This window comes from Cyprinodon tularosa, unplaced genomic scaffold (assembly GCF_016077235.1).
Source record: "Cyprinodon tularosa strain WSP-4 unplaced genomic scaffold, ASM1607723v1 ctg774, whole genome shotgun sequence".
Taxonomy (NCBI): Eukaryota; Metazoa; Chordata; class Actinopteri; order Cyprinodontiformes; family Cyprinodontidae; genus Cyprinodon; species Cyprinodon tularosa.
The window spans coordinates 272,254-297,026 of NW_024039534.1; the positions used below are offsets into that span (position 1 = coordinate 272,254).

The 24,773-nt window shown below is 40.7% G+C and overlaps 2 protein-coding genes across 4 annotated transcripts in view; one reads left to right on the forward strand and one right to left on the reverse strand.

Annotated features, from left to right (window-relative positions):
- Positions 1-15,794, forward strand: eppk1 (epiplakin 1). 2 transcript variants are annotated; one of them, XM_038270744.1, is made up of 7 exons: positions 7-122; positions 2,013-2,135; positions 3,796-8,336; positions 9,149-9,164; positions 9,358-11,082; positions 11,363-13,091; positions 15,120-15,794. In XM_038270744.1, exons 3-7 carry the CDS (start codon positions 3,802-3,804, stop codon positions 15,146-15,148), a joined length of 8,034 nt encoding a protein of 2,677 aa, XP_038126672.1. In that variant the 5' UTR covers positions 7-122; positions 2,013-2,135; positions 3,796-3,801; the 3' UTR covers positions 15,149-15,794. The 2 variants fall into 2 exon arrangements, with proteins under 2 accessions (XP_038126671.1, XP_038126672.1); XM_038270743.1 differs by lacking the exon at positions 15,120-15,794 and having other exon boundaries at positions 1-122; positions 3,796-9,939; positions 10,954-11,482.
- Positions 15,736-24,773, reverse strand: part of fbxl6 (F-box and leucine-rich repeat protein 6) — a 17,595-nt gene continuing 8,557 nt past the window's right edge. For both annotated transcript variants that reach the window (XM_038270745.1, XM_038270746.1), the window contains exons 8-10: positions 22,588-22,819; positions 18,550-18,784; positions 15,736-16,140 (exon numbers count right to left, since the gene is read on the reverse strand). In XM_038270745.1, the coding sequence (XP_038126673.1) occupies positions 16,011-16,140; positions 18,550-18,784; positions 22,588-22,819 (597 nt within the window). In that variant the 3' untranslated portion in view covers positions 15,736-16,010. The remainder of the gene's footprint in view (positions 16,141-18,549; positions 18,785-22,587; positions 22,820-24,773) is intronic.

Consider the following 24,773-nt stretch of genomic DNA (forward strand, 5'->3'; position numbering starts at 1 on the left):
TCCGTTTGTCCCACAGCTCTGCCACCATCTTTCCTCCATCTGGGCATCCGGGTGAGACGACCGCTCACAGCTTCTGCCTGCACAGCTGCTTCCTGCAAAGCTTCAGACGGCGGCATTCAGAGGTACTGATCCCAACAAAGCTAGATAGCTAGATAGCTAGATAGATAGATAGATAGATAGATAGATAGATAGATAGCGGCCTTGGGGAGCAGTGGGCTGCCATTGTGCGGCGCCCGGGGAGCAGTGTGGAGTTAAAGGAATAGTACACCCAAAACATGATTAGCCTTCATTTTCTACTCACCCCCATGCTAAACAACACTCTGGAGTACTTTTTTGATATCTCAAATGCATCTGGAGATCTGGGAGGCTTCTTGCTGTCTGCTGACATTCAAATAATGGAGGTCTATGGCGCCCGAGACAGAAAGGTCCATAAAAGTCCACAAAAACGTGTCAATATTCCTCCATACTGCTCGTCCAATGTATTCCAAGTGTCCTGAGTGGGTAGCATCCAGAATTTACTCGAAACGAAGTCATTTAGAATGTTTTTAGAGCATAAACAGTAGTGTATAGGATTTCCTGAAAGCGCGCACATGCGCGTTCACGACGCTACGGAAGCCGGCAGACCAAACCAGATGAAAGTGCGCATTCAGCGTCTGCTCTGCCGATAATGCAAGCGTAGAAGAAGAAATGTGCTGTTTACCTGTGCAAAGAAAGAAACAACGAAAGAAAAATGTCTGAGGACTTCAGTGTTGAGGAAGAGCATGAGTTCTTTGCAGAGCTGAATGCGCACTTTCATCTGGTTTGGTCTGCCGGCTTCCGTAGCATCGTGAACGCGCATGTGTGCGCTTTCAGGAAATCCTATACACTACTGTTTATGCTCTAAAAACATTCTAAATGACTTCGTTTCGAGTAAATTCTGGATGCTACCCACTCAGGACACTTGGAATACATTGGACGAGCAGTATGGAGGAATATTGACACGTTTTTTGTGGACTTTTATGGACCTTTCTGTCTCGGGCGCCACAGACCTCCATTATTTGAATGTCAGCAGAGAGCAAGAAGCCTCCCAGATCTCCAGATGCATTTGAGATATCAAAAAAGTACTCCAGAGTGTTGTTCAGCATGGGGGTGAGTAGAAAATGAAGGCTAATCATGTTTTGGGTGTACTATTCCTTTAAGGGTCTTGCTCAGGGACCCAGAGTGCAGGCTATGGGATCAAACCGGGTACTTGCAACCTTCTCAGAGCACTGCTATAACCATTAAACACTCCCCTAAGGCCAATAATATAATAAAAAGCTAATGATTTATTTATAGTGCACACTTTTATATTTACATGTTTTATGGCTCTAAAATGTCAAATTTCCGTTTATTTGTCCATAAATTGGTCAAGCACATTTGTTTGAAGTTAAATTTTTATCAATGAAAGGGAAAATATCTTCCTAAAGTAATATCTAAAGCCGTGTTTAGTTCTTTTAATGGTCTGAATGTGATTCAGACTCTTTAGTTCTTTCCTTCCTTTTATTTTTTATAAAGTTGTTCACAAAGTTCCTAAAGAAGGTTTTTATGTGACATTCTTAGGAATGTCTTTGTCCTAATCAGCCATTCAGGATTTTCCTTTCTGCAGCGGGTGTGAGCTCATTCCTTAGCATATGCTCTTTGTATCTTCTAATCTATCTGAGGGCTTGGTATTATCTACTCTAGAACTGAAGACAGGGAAAGTCTTGCGAAAGGTGTTCATACCACACATTCAATTGTTTGTTTTTCCATGCTTGGTGTTACAACACGGTGAATCTGGCTCTTCTGGTTTTTACCCATAATGTCTTGTCAGATAACAGAGGATAAGCAAGGAGTTTATTTAATCTCCTGCCTCCTCTGACCTCTATACACAACAACATGTAAGAATAAGGGAAGACTTAATAAAAGAGAGGAATTTTAAAAAGAAAGGGTTAGCAATCTGATTGATAAATGTGTGAGAAAATAAAAACCCTTTTTGTTATATCTCTGTCTTTCAGGAGAAAACCTCTATAGTCCTGCAAAATCAACCGCTAATTTCTGCATCCATCTTCCTGGACTTCAGAAGAAGTGGTGAATCAGAGGGATTACTTCCATTTTCAGACTCATCACAAAACTAAAAGGTTTGATATAAACTAAATGACCCAGAAAAAGCCATCCAATATCATGTAAAGTGGTTCATGATCTACTGCCTGATTACAACACCAGAGTATTAACAGTGTAATAATAATAGTAATCATATTATAATAGTAAAACTAATAATAGTAATGCAGAATAATAATTTTATTATAATATACTATTAATAATAATAATAGGATATGATAGTTAAAAATTGTTTTTTTTGCAAAAAAAAAAATTTAAAAAAAAATAGAGGTGGGCCAAGGACAGATCCCTGAGGAATACCATCAGTCAAGTGGGGAAAAAAACCCTAAACTTCTACATTTATGTATCAAGTTTTCATTGAAATTAAACTGGTGGAATAGAGATTCTACATGAATGGATCGTAAGTGATTCCAGAAATGTGGATATTATACCCATGAACGGTCCCCCCAAACACCATCCATCCATCCACCATCCATCCATCCATCCATCCATCCATCCATCCATCCATCCATCCATCCATCCTTCATCCATCCATCATTCATCCATCCATCCATCCATCCATCCATCCATCCATCCATCCATCCATCCATCCATCCTTCATCCATCCATCCATCCATCCATCATCCATCCATCATCCATCCATCCATCCATCCATCATCCATCCATCCATCCATCCATCCATCCATCCATCCATCCATCCATCCATCATCCATCCATCCATCATCCATCCATCCATCATCCATCCATCCATCCATCCATCCATCCATCCATCCATCCATCCATCCATCCTTCATCCATCCATCCATCCATCCATCCATCCATCCATCCATCCATCCTTCATCCATCCATCATCCATCCATCCATCCATCCATCCATCCATCCATCCATCCATCCATCCATCCATCCATCCATCCATCCATCCATCATCCATCCATCCATCATCCATCCATCCATCCATCATCCATCCATCCATCCATCCATCCATCATCCATCCATCCATCCATCCATCCATCCATCATCCATCCATCCATCATCCATCCATCCATCCATCATCCATCCATCCATCCATCATCCATCCATCCATCCATCCATCCATCCATCATCATCATCCATCCATCCATCCATCCATCCATCATCCATCCATCCATCCATCATCCATCCATCCATCCATTCATCTACCCCTGCATTTTGCCCATATTGTTGGAGATCTTCAGAAATAAGGGTGAAAGGCAGAATAAACCTTTGACAAAACATTATGTTTATATCTTGCTTTGTAATCCTTTATTGGCTTCATCTTACTATCATAATGGCCACTTGAGGGAACTGTCAGTATACGTTCTCATGTAAGGCTTTAAGAACTCCATAAGCAAGTGGTAATGAAATCTAACCCGTCTATTCTTAGTGTCTGCTTAATTTCATTTAGTATTCTGTCTCATAACTCTTTCAAAACCTGTGAACTAATCTTGTGCCTGTTATAGACATGCTAGCTGCTTACACATTAAATACTTTTGAACTGTATCATGGGTTTGCATGTGGAACAAGTATGCTGAATTCAGAACATTTCTTGTGGGTACTTAACTAGGTGTTATTTTCTTTATATCAGTGAATGCATTCCCTAAAATAATAGTTAGCTACACCTAAACAAGTTTAAATAACTTGTGTTTTACAACTGTGTTTTAGGTCAAGATGAAATCCATCGAGCAGAACGCTACAGCAAAGCAAAATGGATGTGAAGTCCATGAACCTGTGGCAGGCATATTTCTGGAGAAGACAGGAGAGAAGATCACAATTTATCAGGCAATGAAACAACGTTTGCTTAAACCAGGGACTGCATTAGCTCTACTTGAAGCACAAGTTGCCACAGTGGGTATTATAGATCCGATTGGCAATCGAATACTTCCTGTTGCAGATGCTGTTAAAGAGGGTGTTGTTGGTTCAGAAATGAGGGAGAAACTCCTTTCTGCAGAGAAAGCCATTAGTGGGTATATAGACCCTTACACTAATCAGATGATATCAGTGTACCAGGCTATGCAAAAAGATGTAGTCCCCAGAGATTATGGATTGAGGCTACTGGAAGCACAGATAGCCACCAAGGGTATCTTTGACCCTGTGGAGAAGACAACCCTTTCAGTTGATGATGCAATTCGAAAGGGTCTTTATGAAAAGTCTTTGATCAGTGACCAGATGTCAGAGCTGAGAGTCTTCTACAATCCAAGCACACAAGAAAATCTTAACTACCGAGGCCTTCTGGAAAGATGCACTGTGGAGTCTGACACTGGCTTAACGCTTCTTCCTGTCTGCATTGCCTTCAAAGGTCTGCGAAAAGGCATTTCCTCAAGTGAACTATTAGCGTCAAAAATCATTGATCAGAAAACCTATGAAGACTTGAAAACCGGAAAAACCACCACGCAAGATGTGATGTTGATGGAAACTGTGAAAGAATACCTGGAAGGTAAAGGCAGTATAGCAGGAATTGCTGATCTTTCAAATGGTCAGAGAATGAGCATATATCAAGCCATGAAGCAAGGGATACTGATGCCAGGTACAGCTCTTGTTTTGCTGGAAGCACAAGCAGCAACTGGGTTTATGATCGATCCTGTAGAAAACAAAAAGTACACTGTAGATGAAGCTATTAAGCACAAACTTGTTGGCCCTGAATACCATTTGAAGCTTCGTTCTGCTGAACGAGCGGTAACCGGATACAAAGATCCATATTCAGGAGACACTGTATCCTTGTTTCAAGCAATGTCAAAAGATCTCATCGTCAAGGAACATGGAATTCGACTTCTGGAGGCACAAATTGCGACAGGTGGGATAATTGATCCAATCAACAGCCACAGGCTTCCCACACAAGTGGCCTTCAAGAGAGGCTTTTTTGATGCAGAAATGAATGAGATACTAGAAGATGAAGGAGACGACACAAAAGGATTTTTTGATCCAAACACAGAAGAGAATTTAACATACCTCCAGCTGATCGAAAGGTGCGTTATCGATCCCGTCACCGGATTGTGCCTTCTTCCTCTACATGATAAGACAGGGAAATTTAATTCTAGCTTTATAGATTACATAACAAAAACAGTCTTCAAAACGGAGAAGGTCAAAGTGGCATGTGGGAAGTACATGGGAATGGAGGTATCTTTGTGGGAACTACTGATGTCAGAGTATTTTGATGAACAGCAGAGGACAGATATATTTCTGAAATACAGGGAAGGAAAGGTAAATATTGAGACTATCAAAAAAATAGTTTTGCAAACCATAGAGACATCTGTAAAATCAACAAAAACTGTCTTTGGGGGCATCAGGGAATCTGTCACAGCCAAGCAGCTTGTTGAAGCAGAAATTATCAGCAAGGATGTGCTGGAGGATCTGGAAAAGGGAAGAAAGTCGGTAAAAGATGTAATGGAAGATGAAAATATAAATGTGTACTTACAGGGAAAAGACAGCATTGCAGGTATTCTGCTTCCAGATTCCCAAATTATGACTATCTACCAAGCAAGACAAAAAGGAAAGCTAATGCCAGGAACGGCTCTGATTCTACTGGAGGCACAGGCAGCAACTGGCTTCATTATTGACCCTATTGGTAACAGGAAGTTTTCTGTGGATGATGCTGTCAAAGCTAAGGTTGTGGGACCAGATGTTTGTCACAAGTTGCGGTCAGCAGAGAGAGCAGTGACTGGCTATAAAGATCCACATGATGGAAAAATAATTTCCCTGTTCCAAGCAATGCAGAAGGACCTGATCGTGAAAGACCATGGGATTCGACTTCTAGAGGCACAGATTGCCACTGGTGGTATCATTGACCCAGTAAACAGCCACCGAATCCCTGTGCACGTAGCCTATAAGAGAGGGTACTTCAGTGAGGAGATGAATCAGATTTTGAGTGATCCAAGTGATGACACCAAAGGTTTCTTTGATCCAAATACACATGAGAACCTGACGTACTTGCAGCTAATGGCCAGATGTGTCAAAGATCCCAGTACAGGCTTGTGCCTTTTACCTCTGAAAGGCAAAGGGAGAAAAATAAATATTGATGACAAGATGAGAGAGGCTTTTCAAAGAACGACAATCAATGTCAAGTATGGCAGATTCAAGGGCAGCACAACTCTGTGGGAAGCAATTAATTCAGAATATCTGTCTGAGGACAGACGACAGGAGTATTTCAAACTTTACAAATCCAGGAAAATCACCATAGAGCAACTAACACTTATTATCATAGAGATAATTGAGAGTAAGGAGATAAAGCAGCAAGAAGAGCTCAACTTCAGAAGTCTCCGAGGAGAGGTCTCTGTTGTGGATCTTTTGGATCTTGAAATTGTGGATGATAAAACATACCACAATTTAATTGATGGAAAGATGTCAAGTAGTGATTTAATGAAGATGGAAAGTGTCCGAGCTTACCTGCAGGGCACAAGTTGTGTAGCAGGTTTGATACTGCAACCCTCCAATCAAAAGCTAAGCATCTATGAGGCACAGAAAATGGGTATCCTCACCCCAGGCACTGCCCTATGTCTCCTTGAAGCACAGGCAGCTACAGGATTTATTGTAGATCCTCTTAAAAACCAGAAACTTACAGTGGAAGAAGCACTGAAAGAAATGGTCATTAGTCCACAAACATACGAAAAGCTGTTGTCAGCAGAGAGGGCTGTCACTGGGTATAAAGATCCTTACACAGGTCAAAAGATCTCCCTATTCCAAGCCCTAAAAAAGGATCTTATTGTCAAGCAGCATGGCATTCGTTTACTCGAGGCTCAAATTGCCACTGGCGGCATTATTGATCCATTGAAATGCCTTCATTTACCTCTAGAAGTTGCATACAGGAAAGGTTATTTTGATGCAGAACTTAATCAAATCTTAACAGACCCCACTGATGACACAAAGGGCTTTTTTGACCCAAAGACACAAGAAAACCTGACATACATGGAAATGTTGAGTAGATGTGTGAAAGATAAAGAAACTGGACTCCTTCTCCTGCCACTGAACGACACACCAAAGACTACGAAAAAAACAGAAAAAACCTACACGGAAATGGAAATAAGGCAAGAGTTTGAAAAGAAATTTGTCACTGTAAGTGTGGGACGGTTTTCAGGAAAATCTGTTTCTCTCTGGGACCTGATTCACTCTTGTTATTTTACTGAAGAACAGCAGCTGGAAATGATTGAAAAAGCAAAATTGAGGCAGATGACCACCCAAAATATAATTACATTAGTGCTCTCTGCAATCGACAAACTGGAGAACGAAACCCTGAAAGTGACAACGGGACTGAGAAAAGAGGTCTCTGCACAGCAACTTCTCAATTCTGATATAATTGACTCAGCCATATTCAAACAGGTTAAGGAAGGAAAACTGGACTTTAAAGAAGTATGCCAAAAGGAATCCGTTGCAAAATACCTTAGGGGAACCGAAAGCATTGCTGGCATCAAAATTTATCCAACTCAGAATGTAATGAGCATATCTAAAGCAAAACATGAAGATCTTTTGACACCTGGCATTGCATTGGTACTGCTCAAAGCACAGTCTGCAACAGGATGGGTGATTGATCCTGTGAACAACAAGTTCTATTCAGTCGATGAAGCTGCGAAAGAGAATGTAATTGGACCAGATCTCCATGAGCAGCTTCTTTCAGCTGAGCGTGCTGTCACTGGCTATAAAGATCCTTACACAGATGGCACTATAAGCCTATTTGAGGCAATGAAAGAAAGACTGATTGAAAGAAGGGAAGGTCTCCTTCTTCTTGATGCACAAATCGCTACTGGAGGAATAATCGACCCAAATCAAAGCCACAGAATACCTTCTCATATAGCTATAAAAAAGGGATACCTTGATGAAGAAACTCACAAACTTTTGTTAAGCCCAAGTGATGATGCAAAGGGCTTCTTTGACCCTAATACCAATGAAAATCTATCATATCTTCAGCTAATGAGTCGATGTGAGCGAGATTCCAAAACTGGGCTGCTTCTTCTGCCACTGCATAAAGAAGAGTCCAGGGTGTTTCACACAGATGAGCAGGTGGAGCTTGCCTTTAAAAACAAGAGTATTTCCCTAAATGTAGGAAAATTCAAGAACAAAGAAGTAACAGTGTGGGAGTTGTTGCTTTCTGAATACATCACAAAAGAAAAGAGGGAACAGCTGATACAACAGTACAAAACAGGAGTTCTGAAAATAGAGGAAATAATTGAAATCCTCACAGTAATTATTACAGAGCTATCATCCAAACAAAGAAAGTTCAAAGGACTAAGAAAACAAGTTTCAGCAAGTGAACTGTTTGAGTCGAAGATTATTTCAAAGGAACTATTCAGCCAAATTATACAAGGCGAAGTAAGTGAGGAAAATGTAAACAAAATGGAATCCATTCAGAAGTACCTTGGAGCTACAAACTGTATAGCGGGTGTCAGAGTTGAATCTACAAAAAAAGTTATGAGCATCTATGAAGCCAAAAGTAGAGGTCTACTGACTCCTGGTACCTCTCTGGTTCTGTTGGAGGCCCAAGCTGCCACTGGCTTCGTCATTGACCCGGTCAACAACAAGAAACTTTCTGTAGAAGAAGCTGTTTCTCTCGGAGTGGTAGGCAAAGAGTGGAAGAACAAACTGCTTTCAGCAGAAAGAGCAGTTACAGGATACAAAGACCCCTACACCGGGAACACAATTTCTTTGTTCCAGGCCTTGCAGAAAGACCTAATTGTCAAAGATCACGGAATCCGTCTCCTTGAAGCACAAATTGCAACAGGAGGAATAATTGATCCAGTCCACAGTCACAGAGTGCCAGTACAGGTGGCATACCAAAGAGGTTACTTTGATGAAGAAATGAACCAAATTTTATCTGATGCTGATGATGACACCAAGGGTTTCTTTGACCCCAATACACAAGAGAACCTTACCTACCTGCAGCTAATTGAAAGATGTGCAAAAGATCCTGTTACAGAGCTCAACTTATTATCAATTGTAAAAAAAGGAGAGTTCTACTTCTATATTGATGAGGCCACAAAGCTCATTCTCAAGTCTACAACAACAACCAAAGCTGGCGGGAAATACAAAGGGATCACAGTTTCTCTGTGGGACTTGCTATACTCCAAATACATCACAGAAGAAAAGAGGAGGGACCTTGTCCAACAGTTCAAAGCTGGAACAATCACCATTGAACGCTTTTTAGAAATCATCTTGACAATCATTCAGCAGCAGACCACAACATCCACGCAAACCATCACCACAACAATTACAGAGACCACTGAAGACAAAACATTAAAGGGCATAAGAAAGGATGTAACAGTATCTGAGCTGGTTGAATCGAACATTATTGATGAAAAACTTTACAAGGAAATTACTTCTGGAAATGTCACGGTGGCTGAAGTTAGTGAAATGGACTCGGTACGTAAGTACCTTGAGGGAACCAACAGCATTGCAGGAGTATACATTCAGTCCACAAAGGAGACACTGAGCATATATGAAGCCAAAAGTAAAGGTCTACTGACTCCTGGTACCTCCCTGGTTCTGTTGGAGGCCCAGGCTGCCACTGGCTTCGTCATTGACCCAGTAAACAACAAGAAACTTTCTGTGGAAGAAGCTGTAGCTCAAAGTGTGGTGGGCAAAGAATGGAAGGACAAACTGCTTTCAGCAGAAAGAGCAGTTACAGGATACAAAGACCCCTACACCGGGAACACAATATCCTTGTTCCAGGCCTTGCAGAAAGATCTGATTGTCAAAGATCACGGAATCCGTCTCCTTGAAGCACAAATTGCAACAGGAGGAATAATTGATCCAGTCCACAGTCACAGAGTGCCAGTACAGGTAGCATACCAAAGAGGTTACTTTGATGAAGAAATGAACAGGATATTATCTGATGCTGATGATGACACCAAGGGTTTCTTTGACCCCAACACTAAGGAGAATCTCACCTACCTACAGCTGATTGAAAGATGCATTATAGATCCTGTCACAGGTCTAAGTCTGCTGGTCATTGTCAAGAAAGGAGAGTTCTACTTCTACGTTGATGAGGCCACAAAGCTCATTCTCAAGTCTACAACAACAACCAAAGCTGGCGGGAAATACAAAGGGATCACAGTTTCTCTGTGGGACTTGCTATACTCCAAATACATCACAGAAGAAAAGAGGAGGGACCTTGTCCAACAGTTCAAAGCTGGAACAATCACCATTGAACGCTTTTTAGAAATCATCTTGACAATCATTCAGCAGCAGACCACAACATCCACGCAAACCATCACCACAACAATCACAGAGACCACTGAAGACAAAACATTAAAGGGCATAAGAAAGGATGTAACAGTATCTGAGCTGGTTAAATCAAAGATTATTGATGAAAAACTTTACAAGGAAATTACTTCTGGAAATGTCACAGTGGCTGAAGTTAGTGAAATGGACTCGGTACGTAAGTACCTTGAGGGAACCAACAGCATTGCAGGAGTATACATTCAGTCCACAAAGGAGACACTGAGCATCTATGAAGCCAAAAGTAAAGGTCTACTGACTCCTGGTACCTCCCTGGTTCTGTTGGAGGCCCAAGCTGCCACTGGCTTCGTCATTGACCCAGTAAACAACAAGAAACTTTCTGTGGAAGAAGCTGTAGCTCAAAGTGTGGTGGGCAAAGAATGGAAGGACAAACTGCTTTCAGCAGAAAGAGCAGTTACAGGATACAAAGACCCCTACACCGGGAACACAATATCCTTGTTCCAGGCCTTGCAGAAAGATCTGATTGTCAAAGATCACGGAATCCGTCTCCTTGAAGCACAAATTGCAACAGGAGGAATAATTGATCCAGTCCACAGTCACAGAGTGCCAGTACAGGTGGCATACCAAAGAGGTTACTTTGATGAAGAAATGAACCAGATTTTATCCGACTCAGGTGATGACACCAAGGGTTTCTTTGACCCCAACACTAAGGAGAATCTCACCTACCTACAGCTGATTGAAAGATGCATTATAGATCCTGTCACAGGTCTCAGCCTGTTGGTCATTGTCAAGAAAGGAGAGTTCTACTTCTACGTTGATGAGGCCACAAAGCTCATTCTCAAGTCTACAACAACAACCAAAGCTGGCGGGAAATACAAAGGGATCACAGTTTCTCTGTGGGACTTGCTATACTCTAAATACATCAAAGAAGAAAAGAGGAGGGACCTTGTCCAACAGTTCAAAGCTGGAACAATCACCATTGAACGCTTTTTAGAAATCATCTTGACAATCATTCAGCAGCAGACCACAACATCCACGCGAAACCATCACCACAACAATCACAGAGACCACTGAAGACAAAACATTAAAGGGCATAAGAAAGGATGTAACAGTATCTGAGCTGGTTAAATCAAAGATTATTGATGAAAAACTTTACAAGGAAATTACTTCTGGAAATGTCACAGTGGCTGAAGTTAGTGAAATGGAATCGGTACGTAAGTACCTTGAGGGAACCAACAGCATTGCAGGAGTATACATTCAGTCCACAAAGGAGACACTGAGCATCTATGAAGCCAAAAGTAAAGGTCTACTGACTCCTGGTACCTCCCTGGTTCTGTTGGAGGCCCAAGCTGCCACTGGCTTCGTCATTGACCCAGTAAACAACAAGAAACTTTCTGTGGAAGAAGCTGTAGCTCAAAGTGTGGTGGGCAAAGAATGGAAGGACAAACTTCTTTCAGCAGAAAGAGCAGTTACAGGATACAAAGACCCCTACACCGGGAACACAATATCCTTGTTCCAGGCCTTGCAGAAAGATCTGATTGTCAAAGATCACGGAATCCGTCTCCTTGAAGCACAAATTGCAACAGGAGGAATAATTGATCCAGTCCACAGTCACAGAGTGCCAGTACAGGTAGCATACCAAAGAGGTTATTTTGATGAAGAAATGAACAGGATTTTATCCGACTCAGGTGATGACACCAAGGGTTTCTTTGACCCCAACACTAAGGAGAATCTCACCTACCTACAGCTGATTGAAAGATGCATTATAGATCCTGTCACAGGTCTCAGCCTGTTGGTCATTGTCAAGAAAGGAGAATTCTACTTCTACGTTGATGAGGCCACAAAGCTCATTCTCAAGTCTACAACAACAACCAAAGCTGGCGGGAAATACAAAGGGATCACAGTTTCTCTGTGGGACTTGCTATACTCTAAATACATCACAGAAGAAAAGAGGAGGGACCTTGTCCAACAGTTCAAAGCTGGAACAATCACCATTGAACGCTTTTTAGAAATCATTTTGACTATCATTCAGCAGCAGACCACAAAATCCACGCAAACCATCACCACAACAATCACAGAGACCACTGAAGAAAAAACATTTAAGGGCATAAGAAAAGATGTAACAGTATCTGAGCTGGTTGAATCGAAGATTATTGATGAAAAACTTTACAAGGAAATTACTTCTGGAAATGTCACAGTGGCTGAAGTTAGTGAAATGGCCTCGGTACGCAAGTACCTTGAGGGAACCAACAGCATTGCAGGAGTATACATTCAGTCCACAAAGGAGACACTGAGCATCTATGAAGCCAAAAGTAGAGGTCTACTGACTCCTGGTACCTCCCTGGTTCTGTTGGAGGCCCAGGCTGCCACTGGCTTCGTCATTGACCCAGTAAACAACAAGAAACTTTCTGTGGAAGAAGCTGTAGTGCAAAAAGTGGTGGGCAAAGGATGGAAGGACAAACTGCTTTCAGCAGAAAGAGCGGTTACAGGATACAAAGACCCCTACACTGGGAACACAATATCCTTGTTTCAGGCCTTGCAGAAAGATCTGATTGTCAAAGATCACGGAATCCGTCTCCTTGAAGCACAAATTGCAACAGGAGGAATAATTGATCCAGTCCACAGTCACAGAGTGCCAGTACAGGTAGCATACCAAAGAGGTTACTTTGATGAAGAAATGAACAGGATTTTATCCGACTCAGGTGATGACACCAAGGGGTTCTTTGACCCCAACACTAAGGAGAATCTCACCTACCTACAGCTGATTGAAAGATGCATTATAGATCCTGTCACAGGTCTCAGCCTGTTGGTCATTGTCAAGAAAGGAGAATTCTACTTCTACGTTGATGAGGCCACAAAGCTCATTCTCAAGTCTACAACAACAACCAAAGCTGGCGGGAAATACAAAGGGATCACAGTTTCTCTGTGGGACTTGCTATACTCTAAATACATCACAGAAGAAAAGAGGAGGGACCTTGTCCAACAGTTCAAAGCTGGAACAATCACCATTGAACGCTTTTTAGAAATCATTTTGACTATCATTCAACAGCAGACCACAAAATCCACGCAAACCATCACCACAACAATCACAGAGACCACTGAAGACAAAACATTAAAGGGCATAAGAAAGGATGTAACAGTATCTGAGCTGGTTGAATCGAAGATTATTGATGAAAAACTTTACAAGGAAATTACTTCTGGAAATGTCACAGTGGCTGAAGTTAGTGAAATGGACTCGGTACGCAAGTACCTTGAGGGAACCAACAGCATTGCAGGAGTATACATTCAGTCCACAAAGGAGACACTGAGCATATATGAAGCCAAAAGTAAAGGTCTACTGACTCCTGGTACCTCCCTGGTTCTATTGGAGGCCCAGGCTGCCACTGGCTTCGTCATTGACCCAGTAAACAACAAGAAACTTTCTGTGGAAGAAGCTGTAGCTCAAAGTGTGGTGGGCAAAGAATGGAAGGACAAACTGCTTTCAGCAGAAAGAGCAGTTACAGGATACAAAGACCCCTACACCGGGAACACAATATCCTTGTTCCAGGCCTTGCAGAAAGATCTGATTGTCAAAGATCATGGAATCCGTCTCCTTGAAGCACAAATTGCAACAGGAGGAATAATTGATCCAGTCCACAGTCACAGAGTGCCAGTACAGGTAGCATACCAAAGAGGTTACTTTGATGAAGAAATGAACAGGATATTATCTGATGCTGATGATGACACCAAGGGGTTCTTTGACCCCAACACTAAGGAGAATCTCACCTACCTACAACTGATTGAAAGATGCATTATAGATCCTGTCACAGGTCTCAGTCTGCTGGTCATTGTCAAGAAAGGAGAGTTCTACTTCTATGTTGATGAGGCCACAAAGCTCATTCTCAAGTCTACAACAACAACCAAAGCTGGCGGGAAATACAAAGGGATCACAGTTTCTGTGTGGGACTTGCTATACTCCAAATACATCACAGAAGAAAAGAGGAGGGACCTTGTCCAACAGTTCAAAGCTGGAACAATCACCATTGAACGCTTTTTAGAAATCATCTTGACTATCATTCAACAGCAGACCACAACATCCACGCAAACCATTACCACAACAATCACAGAGACCACTGAAGAAAAAACATTTAAGGGCATAAGAAAGGATGTAACAGTATCTGAGCTGGTTGAATCGAAGATTATTGATGAAAAACTTTACAAGGAAATTACTTCTGGAAATGTCACAGTGGCTGAAGTTAGTGAAATGGACTCGGTACGTAAGTACCTTGAGGGAACCAACAGCATTGCAGGAGTATACATTCAGTCCACAAAGGAGACACTGAGCATATATGAAGCCAAAAGTAGAGGTCTACTGACTCCTGGTACCTCCCTGGTTCTGTTGGAGGCCCAGGCTGCCACTGGCTTCGTCATTGACCCAGTAAACAACAAGAAACTTTCGGTGGAAGAAGCTGTAGTGCAAAAAGTGGTGGGCAAAGAATGGAAGGACAAACTGCTTTCAGCAGAAAGAGCGGTTACAGGATACAAAGACCCCTACACCGGAAACACAATATCCTTGTTCCAGGCCTTGCAGAAAGATCTGATTGTCAAAGATCACGGAATCCGTCTCCTTGAAGCACAAATTGCAACAGGAGGAATAATTGATCCAGTCCACAGTCACAGAGTGCCAGTACAGGTGGCATACCAAAGAGGTTACTTTGATGAAGAAATGAACAGGATTTTATCCGACTCAGGTGATGACACCAAGGGGTTCTTTGATCCCAACACTAAGGAGAATCTCACCTACCTACAGCTGATTGAAAGATGCATTATAGATCCTGTCACAGGTCTCAGTCTGCTGTCATTGAAAAAATAAAATCAATTAATGGGATCAGTATTAATGGCTAGAATTTGTTTACCATCTAACTGTAATAATGCGGTAAACAAAGCATGTTTTTGCTCGACCTGCAGTACATACAGCCCTTACACTCTACAAGGGGGGAGTTCTTGTTTTTCATAAATCACAACTAAATCGAAGATGTAAATTTTTTTCTGTCGATAATACAGCTTTTTAGTTAATTATGAGAATTGAAAGGTTAAAAAATCTTGAAAAGAAATTAAATTCTTGTCTTATGGCATGGAGATGTTTTTTTTTATTTTAAATATATTTTCCTTTTAATCTGCTGTTTGTTTCAAACCAAACTTGTTTGCTTTTTCTATTTTGGGATGTAGTCTAAACAAGAAATCCCTTTTCATTTTCTCTTATTCACAAGCTTAAATAAACTGCTGTAACATACATTTTCTCATGTTTTCTTTTTTATTTTTCTTTCCCTCAAGAAATAAACTTTTTATCCTTAGCATTTAGTGCTTGCATGGTTTTTACGTTAGCCCTCTGAGAAACATCTTTCAACAGTAAAGTATATGCATACAGTCTGTAATAAAGGAGGAAATAAAAGTCACAGATTGCTAAGACAAATGGTTTATTTGTGCTTTTGAATTAAACGACTTATAAAAAACATGAACCGTTATTGAAATTTTTTACAAATAAAGACTTTGAAAACTGTATAAAAAAATAACAACCCTGAGGAATGGCATGTTTTAAAAAACAAGCTGGAAGCTCCCTTTGAACAGTAGAAACCTTATGCCGAACCAGGCTCAGGGTGAGCGGCCATCTTTTCAGGCCGACTTGGGTTCAAGGAGACGGTGTCAAAGGCGTGAGACACCGAAAGGCTCTGCCATCAGTGCAGCTTGACCAACAGCTCACGAATCTCTCCTTGGCTCCTGTAGATCTTTTTCATTCCTCTTGGAAGGTTGCGACATGATGTGAGATTAAGGTAGTTTAAACCCGTCAATCGCTCAACAACTGGCCTGCGACAACAAATGGCATTTAGTGAGAAGAAATGGCACGGGTGATTAAAGGACTAGATTAGTCAATACTGGAAGTGAAGCAAAGTGATACATTTTTCCCATTCCATGATGCACTACTTCATTTATTGTTTGTGTAAGAACCAATGGCGGCTAGTGGAGTTTTCTCCAAAAAGCAATCAAACTTATACTAAGTTATCACACCAGTATATTTATATAAATCTTGCCCTTCTAAAGGCTATGAAGGTAAATATGTGTTTTCCATGGTCCTATATTGTGTCACAAACCTCAAAAAAAAACTACCAGTTAAACAATGGAGAAGCTATTAGTCAGCTTTTAGTCAGCAAATTAGACTATATTCTATTGTTTTCCATGTGAATCCCAGATTGTTCATTCATCTTTGCCTTTTCTAAAAAGTGCTTTAAATCAGTCCTATGTAGTCAGAAAAAAAAGTATTCAACTATTTGCTCCAGTTAAATAAAAGGAGATCGATGGATTTCGCTTGATCATCAGTTAATTTTCGTATCTTTGCAAAGATAGAACGGTTCATCATACGGCCCTTTTTGCACAGTAATCAGCCCTGTTCTGCCTGAGCAGCGTTCGTTCCTCCTTATTTAAAATAATGGAAAGTAGTCAGAGTCAAAACTAATTACAGACACTTTGGTTAAACAGTAACATGTTATGAATAAACCTTCAGAAAGAATCTGGTTTGTTATGGGAAGAAGCTATGTCTGGTCTAAAAACACCCTCACAGGGGAATTGTGTGGCCTTGCAGGTGAAACAGGCTGAGTGAAAACTTTTATAGTTAGTAAATAGCATAAATTAATATATGAAATAAGAGAAACTAAATTTTCCTACCACACCCTACCTGTCTTTATCCATGCTGGGTTAGATCCTGATGTTTGAAAAAGGAGGCAGGGGAAGCAAAATAAAGCGTTAGCCTCGCTGCATGCAATTAGCCTAGCCATGGGTATAAACCAAGTCCTGGAAAAAGACGTTTCTTGCACCTTTTCTCTCTCTCTCTCCAATGTGTCTCTTACTCCCACGACTCGACCTGTCACTCATGGTGAGCAAATACACTTCCTGTCGCTGCTCAGCTCCGCCCAGAGCTCTCCTATAGCTTAGTATTGCAGAGGAAATACGTCACAAATCTGACGAAAAATTGTTAAATATTTCTCCTGCACATCTAAAAAATATAAATCAATATGTTTCAAAATATTTTTAATTTAAAATATATAAAAAAAGCTTTTTGTCTTTATTTTGTTTTTATAAACTAGATTTTAAATGCGATGATAATCACAATTAATTTTAATGCCAATTAAGGCCTTTAAATTAAAAAAAATAATAATAATTTTATGAATTTCAATGGTTTTTAATGATCTGCAGAAACCCTGATGAATATCTTTTAACAATCTATTAATATTTGTTTTATTTAATTCAAAATAAAACTGCTCTCCAACACATTCTATCATTAAAGTTTCACTACAGCTGCTTGCAAAAAGTTTTCAACTCTGTTTTCTGGTCTATATCCCTAAGGCCCCGTCCACACGAAGTCCAAACGAACACGAAACGCTAATATTTTCCAGGACATTTGTCTTAAAGACGGAGACATAAAATAAATGTGATCGTCCACACGAATGCATGAAAACGCTGCAAAATGTATGCCAGGCCTGTAAGTGGCGCTGTGGTGCCAAAGCAAAAACAGGCGACGAAATGTTGGGCATGCGCACTAATATTTATACATGGTTGCCCTGCGGGTCCATTTTGGTGGTTCAGTCAAATTCAGGTGCTGAACTATGTGGTCGATATTGCTCTGTTCTTCCTGGAGATATTCCAGAAGAAGAAGATTCTGTTGTAAGCCCGACAGCAGGGTGAGTAGCATGAGCAGCAACCATTCAACACAGTACGGCGCCATTGTTGTTGTGATACTGTGTCACGCATGCGTGTTTAGAGGTGACGCTATGACACATGCGTGTAAGAAAAAAAATGCGGTTAGAGCTTAAAGATGGAAACGCGAAAACGGCGTTTCAAAATCTTCCCAATCTGAAGGCTTAATAAAAAAAGATCGTTTACAGACCCCCGAAACGCCGGCTTCGTATGGATGAGAGGCTGATTTGGTGAAAAATTTGTGCGTTTAGGCCAGGGTTTGACATCGTGTGGACGGGGCCTAAGAATGTCTCTTTTTTTTCTCAAAACTTTGCAAAAGCTTAAAAACTCGTCCAATTTAAAGTCAGTTGTAATAGAATCAATATGTCTGCAGTGTTTCAGTTGATTTTTAGAACAGAACACGCACAAAACCAATAATGATTATAGTTATAATCCATAAAATTAAATTTTATTATTTAATTGGTTCTATTTATTTTTTTATCCCTTTATTTGTAAAAGTTCAGATAGAAATGATGCCGGTTTTACCTGAGCGCCTTCGCCGTGACCTTGGTGCCGGTGAGGTTCAGTGAGACGAGCGTGTTTGCATCAGACAACTGAGAGAGGAGTCTCAGCGAGCCCTCCAGGTCGGCCTCAGTAAAAGGCTGATTGGTGATGTCGAGCTGCCGGAGCGTATGACCCCACTTCTCTATCAGCAGGTGGAGGTTGTCCTTGATTCCATAGGGGTTGGTGAAATACACGCCCCAGAAAAGGCACTCAAGCTCTGAATCAGAACACAAAAACCAGCAGAACGGATCAGCAAAACTCTCCGAGTCACAAACCCCGAGTCAAAATCAATAACCTGCATAAAGAGTCTTTTTATTTTTTTGCCAGCGGGACATTTTCTCAGCCGAAATAGAAGGATTTATTTAAGCTTAACTGTAGAAAATGAAACTTTTATCTTAACTGTTGTGAAGTTTTACTCTCCTATGTAGGAATTTATAAAATTAACCAAAATAAAGTGTCTGGTTACAGAGTTAAACAAGTCACGAGACGTAATGATGTAGAAATATAATCTAAATGTATTTATTATATAGGGTCTTTAAGTAATAGAGCTGCAATTAACAGTTACTTTGCAAATAAATTAATCTTTCGATTCTTTTTTTGATCAATCGATTAATAATTGGAGAGACAAAGGTTCCTTAAAGAAGACTTTTTTTTTTACAAAATCAAACGAGGTGAAACTAAAACGTTTTAAATTAAGCTCTGGATTATAGAGCAGATTGACAGATGAAAAAATGTTTTTTACGCTACCATTCAAAAGTTTGGGGTCACATTGAAATGTCCTTATTTTTGAAGGAAAAGCACTGTACTTTTCAATGAAGATAACTTTAAACTAGTCTTAACTTTAAAAAATACACTCTATACATTGCTAATTTGGTAAATGACTATTCTAGCTGCAAATGTCTGGTTTTTGGTGCAATACATTCAAATAGGTGTATAGAGGCCCATTTCCAGCAACGATCACTCCAGTGTTCTAATGGTACAATTTGTTTGCTCATTGGCTCAGAAGGCTAATTGATGATTAGAAAACCCTTGTGCAATCATCATCACACATCTGAAAACAGTTTAGCTCGTTACAGAAGTTACAAAACTTACCTTCCTTCCATACAGCATGGTACTTGCAAAATGGCTATCTAAATAGTGCAGATTGAGTTTCTGGAGCATCGCATTTTTGGGGTCAATTAAACACTCAAAATGGCCAGAAAAAGAGAACTTTCATCTGAAACTCGACAGTCTATTCTTGTTCTTAGAAATGAAGGCTATTCCATGCGAGAAATTGCTAAGAAACTGAAGATTTCCTACAACGGTGTGTACTACTCCCTTCAGAGGACAGCACAAACAGGCTCTAACCAGAGTAGAAAAAGAAGTGGGAGGCCGCGTTGCACAACTGAGCAAGAAGATAAGTACATTAGAGTCTCTAGTTTGAGAAACAGACGCCTCACAGGTCCCCAACTGGCATCTTCATTAAATAGTACCCACAGTAGCCTGTTTGTGCTTTCCTCTGTAGGGAGTAGTACTGGTGATGTCATCAAGAATCACCTCTCGGCCTCAGTCCCCACAGAAACTGTCCCACGCCGTTTATTGCTGCGTTTTTCTTTTCTTTAGACGTAGATCTCATTATGTTTTTAATTGATGAACATTCTCTATCTGTTCTGGTTCTAGATCCTAAACAGACTGGTTAAGTGGAGCTTTGCTTTATACAGGGTTCCTACAGCATAAGGCCAGTTAAATTCAAGACTTTTTAGTGCCACTTGAAATAAAAATGTAAGACCAAATTCACAAAAACCACAAGAAAAACCCAAAGGTTTATTTTAACATAAACCACTGCACTAATGTTTCAAATGTTGAAAAGCTTCCCATACAGGAAGAAAGCTAAAGACACACAAATGACAGATATATTTTAACAATTATTTAACTGAATTCACAAACTTGGTTTTAGCAGCGAACAAAACAAATCAGTTTTAAAGCCACAACATAACCAGTGCTAAGTCTTTTTAGCAGCTATTTTTCTTTGTATGGTTTTCTTAGGATGTTTGATTGGTAACTCGATTTTGACGCTTTCTGTTTCGTGCTTCGCATGTGCGACTCCACTGCCATAATTCCCATCGTTCGTGGAGAAAACTCAATTTTGGTTACATTTACACTTGCTCATATTTTCCAAACAAAAAGTTAATGGAGCATCTCCCAAATGTCCCGGCCGCAACAACGCTTTTATTGGTTCCGCTATCGGGACGGAACCAATAATGAAGAGCCGTTATTTTTTTTTCAAATAATTTTTTTTTTTTTTTCAATTTTAATGTTTTATTTAGATTACAAAAATAAATCGTAATAAAAATAATCCTATTTATGATATTTTTAAAAATAGGACCTACGAAAGACTGATTTAAGAAATTTTAATACCAATTAAGGCCTTAGTTTTATTTTGAAGAATTCAATGCCTTTTAAGACTTTTTAAGGACCCGTGGGAACCCTGGTATTGAATGAGCCGGTTGTTATTTTTCAAATAACTTTTCATAATCTGTTCCAGTCAAATGTGAGGAATTGTTTTAATGTGTGTGTATCACAGAGACAGAAGCGAAAAAATCCGCTCACCCTCTCTATACGCAGTTAGTGTGATCGGAGGTTAAAAAGTGGCATGCAGCTGCTGTGTTCAAGGCTTAAAGGTTGTTCACCAGCCCGCATTAAATGAGAAGAGGAAGGAGACGGAAGCATAACCATCCATCAACGCCATAAAGCTGTAGATTGGTACCTGTAAAATTCGAAGTTAGTTCTCATAGATCCGGGTACTCGTTAATTTGTAATTTATATTCGCAAATGAGTGGTTGGATGTCGTGCATTCAGTGTATTTGTTCATGCATTTTTGCAAAGTCGCTCTGTTTTTGTAACATTTATACTTGTATAGGGCTTGGTCGTCATGACGTAAGCACTTTGCGTTGCCGCCATATTGACGGCCTCTTTTACCGCGGCTCAGACTACTGCCTATGACTACCGCATACTGTACTCCTTCTCAGCCTGATTAATTTCACCTTAACTTGGTTTCAACCATGGTAAACCGTTGCTGTATTGTGGGCTGTAACAGCTCAACACATGATCGCCATGGAAACATAGAAAATGGGTTAACTTTCCACCGCTTTCCTGCCTGGAGGCGTAACCACGGAGACCAAGCGTCAGAGATAAAGAGTCATCGTCTAGCTTGGATCGCGGCTGTAAGACGACCGAACATAACTTTCCACAGTATTCCAATGTCATTGAGAGTGTGTTCCCTGCATTTTCATTCTGCTAAGTTAAAGATGCACGGTTTTATTTTATAGCCTACTTTGTTTCTTTCCTTCAAAGTTGGGATCTTTTACGGGAAAATAATAAAAACGGCAGCTGGAAAAGGCTCAAATACGTGAGAAACCTGGAGGGTTGGCAGTTAACGTTACTAACTACACCTCTGAAACACATAGTAGCTAGTTAAAAGTACATTACATGCGTGAGTGGTTGTTAGCATTAGCGGTTAGCAGTTGCTAAACTAGCAGGTTCCAGAGCCCGTCTGATCACAGCGTACCTTCGTACGGATTACTGTGTTCCCACTGTTTGCTGGCTTTATGATCTGCAGCTCCTGAACCCATCCATTCATGAACTGCATATGAGACTCCAAGGACTTGTAGCTTGGGAACTGTTTTGAAGTATAGGCGCTCACTCATCGGTGCTCCACTGATTGTTTGGAACTTCATATGGATCCAAAGGATTAATAATGCTGATTTTGTCAACATACCGGTCCCTGGCTTCTCTATTTAATGTGTCCCGGTAAATTCCAGATCTTTTTCGGGATTTTAACATCTTTTTTCTCTCTACTTCTGTCAATATGACCGCGACGTCCCACAATGCAACGTGGATCCCGAGCCCTATTCTCACAAATTTATGTAACGCTTTTATTGGTGGTTATCTCACCCCGTATGGTTTCACAATCAAAGAAAACCATTTGTTCTGTGGAAATGTAAAACATTAAAGCAGAAAGGAGGCCCTTTTTTTACTCACCTTGAGACGGCAGCTCTGCCAGCCCACCGGCTGTAATCCGCTTAGCCCCACGTAGGTCCAGCACTCGCAGTTTGGTGGAACCGAACAGAGTATCCAGCAGAACTTCGTCCGTCATGTAGGAGTGTGCAGCGTTGGTGACACAAAACTCGTCCAGAAGAGGGAAACCGCACTCGGACTCGTCTATCTTACGATTCACCTTTTCCGTAATCTGGATGTTCATCATCCGGAAGATCTGGAACAAAGCGGGAAAACAGGATTAATGGATCATCAAACACTGGAAATTGGCTCTATATCGAAAATTTTAATTCAGTTTATTTCTATAGCACCAATTCACAACACATGTCATCTCAAGGCTCTTTGCAGTTCACCAGATCATCCGGTCAGAGACATAGACAGGTATGGGGCTTTGCAGGCTAACAAGGAGGCCAAACGACCCCCATTCCAAAGGGGGGGACCTGTTTGATCGTTTTAATCTGCATGTTTTCTAAACAAAAACAAGGTTTTGTTGGGCTGCTGGATAAAGATAATGACCTGGATAAGTGAGAATCTTGACCAGCAAACATCGGGACGATCGGAGAGCTCAGCAACAAATCTGGTTCTGGATTACTGGGCCAATGATTGCTTCTTACCGAGATATACAGGGTTCGTACACCTTTTCCAAAGTCAAAATCAAGCACTTTTCAAGCACTTTCAAGGTCCATTTTTAAACTTTTTCCAGCACCTTGGAACCACCTGGATCCCCGTTCTTTTTGGCCCTCATGTCCCTCCGTCGTCGGACTAAACTCGCCCCCACTTCCTCGCCGCCTCGGCCGTATCTAGACCCACAGCGTGTAGCACAGACCACGCTTCAATATTGAGCATAAATCAAAAATGTCTGCATCAAGCTCACTGCTACACACTGCTGTAAGAGTATAACCAGGAAGCGAGGTAGGAGGGCAGAATAGGTTTAGCGCCACCGCAGCACGGGAGGGAGAATTACGCCCAGGAGCAAATGGATAAAAATAGACCGGAGCAAAAAAAAAACATGAATCGATTCTCTTGCGGACGAATCGATGCATCGGATCGTCGGCTGTTGGATCGATGCATCGATACAAAACGATTATTATTTACACCCCTAATCTAGCCTAGAGCTGTCAGTCTGGTAAAGAATCTGGTTGTTATTCCAAATTGTAAAGGTTCACTTTTTTTTTGCAACATAAAACGGACTAAAACCTCTTTAAGTTTTAGTCGACTAAAACCGACTAAAACTATCACATATCGTACTGACTAAAATGTGACTAAGACTAATAATAGTATTCATCCTGAAGATTAAATCTAAGACGGCTGCTAAAAAAAACAACACTGTTAACGGAGGAGGGGAACTGATGATGAAGGTGCAGAAAACTCCCACCTGTGCTTTACATGGGGCAGATTAGTGGTTTTCCTGGATTGAGTCTGATGCAGCCAATCCAGGCCTTACTGTTGCTCTCTTGCTTCTGTTTAAGTTTTCTTTTGAGTTTTCAGTTTCACGTTGATCCATGTTTTTCTTTGTTTTCTAGTTAGTTATTGGTTTAATTCCTATTTCGAGGTGTTTTCTAAATCTATTTGAGATCTTAGGGATTTCTTGGTTGCCCTCTTGTGTTGGTCTCCTTTTCCCTGGCTCCTTTCTAGGCTCCTCTCTTCATCCCAAACAGCTCATTAGTCCCGTCGTTGTTCTGTCTCCCATATATCCTCTCCACGTGCAGTTCCTCGTCTTTTCCCGGCTCCTCACACATGTTTTTCCCTGATGTCTCCAAGGTTATGGTTTTTTCTGTATTTATTATGTTGGATTTTTGGATTCCTGCCTCAGTTGCCTGTGAGTACTACATTAAAACTACAAACATCACCTCTGCCTCCTCAACTCTCTCTGCATTTGGGTCCTTAAAACCTCAACCCAATCCTGACACTTATGGGTTGAAAGTGAAATAAGGAGGATGAATTCATTAGATAGATACGAGGAAGCTTTGTCTCAAAGAAATAGGTTTCTGCTGTGACAATAGGGAGTAGGGCTGCAACTAACAATTATTTTAAAAATCGATGAATCAGCCGATTATTTTTTCGATTAATTGATGAATCGGACAAAAAATATTTTTTATATTAACCTCTTTATTCCAAAATAAACATTTTAGACGGAACAAACAAGCACACAAGTACAGGTTGCTCATTAA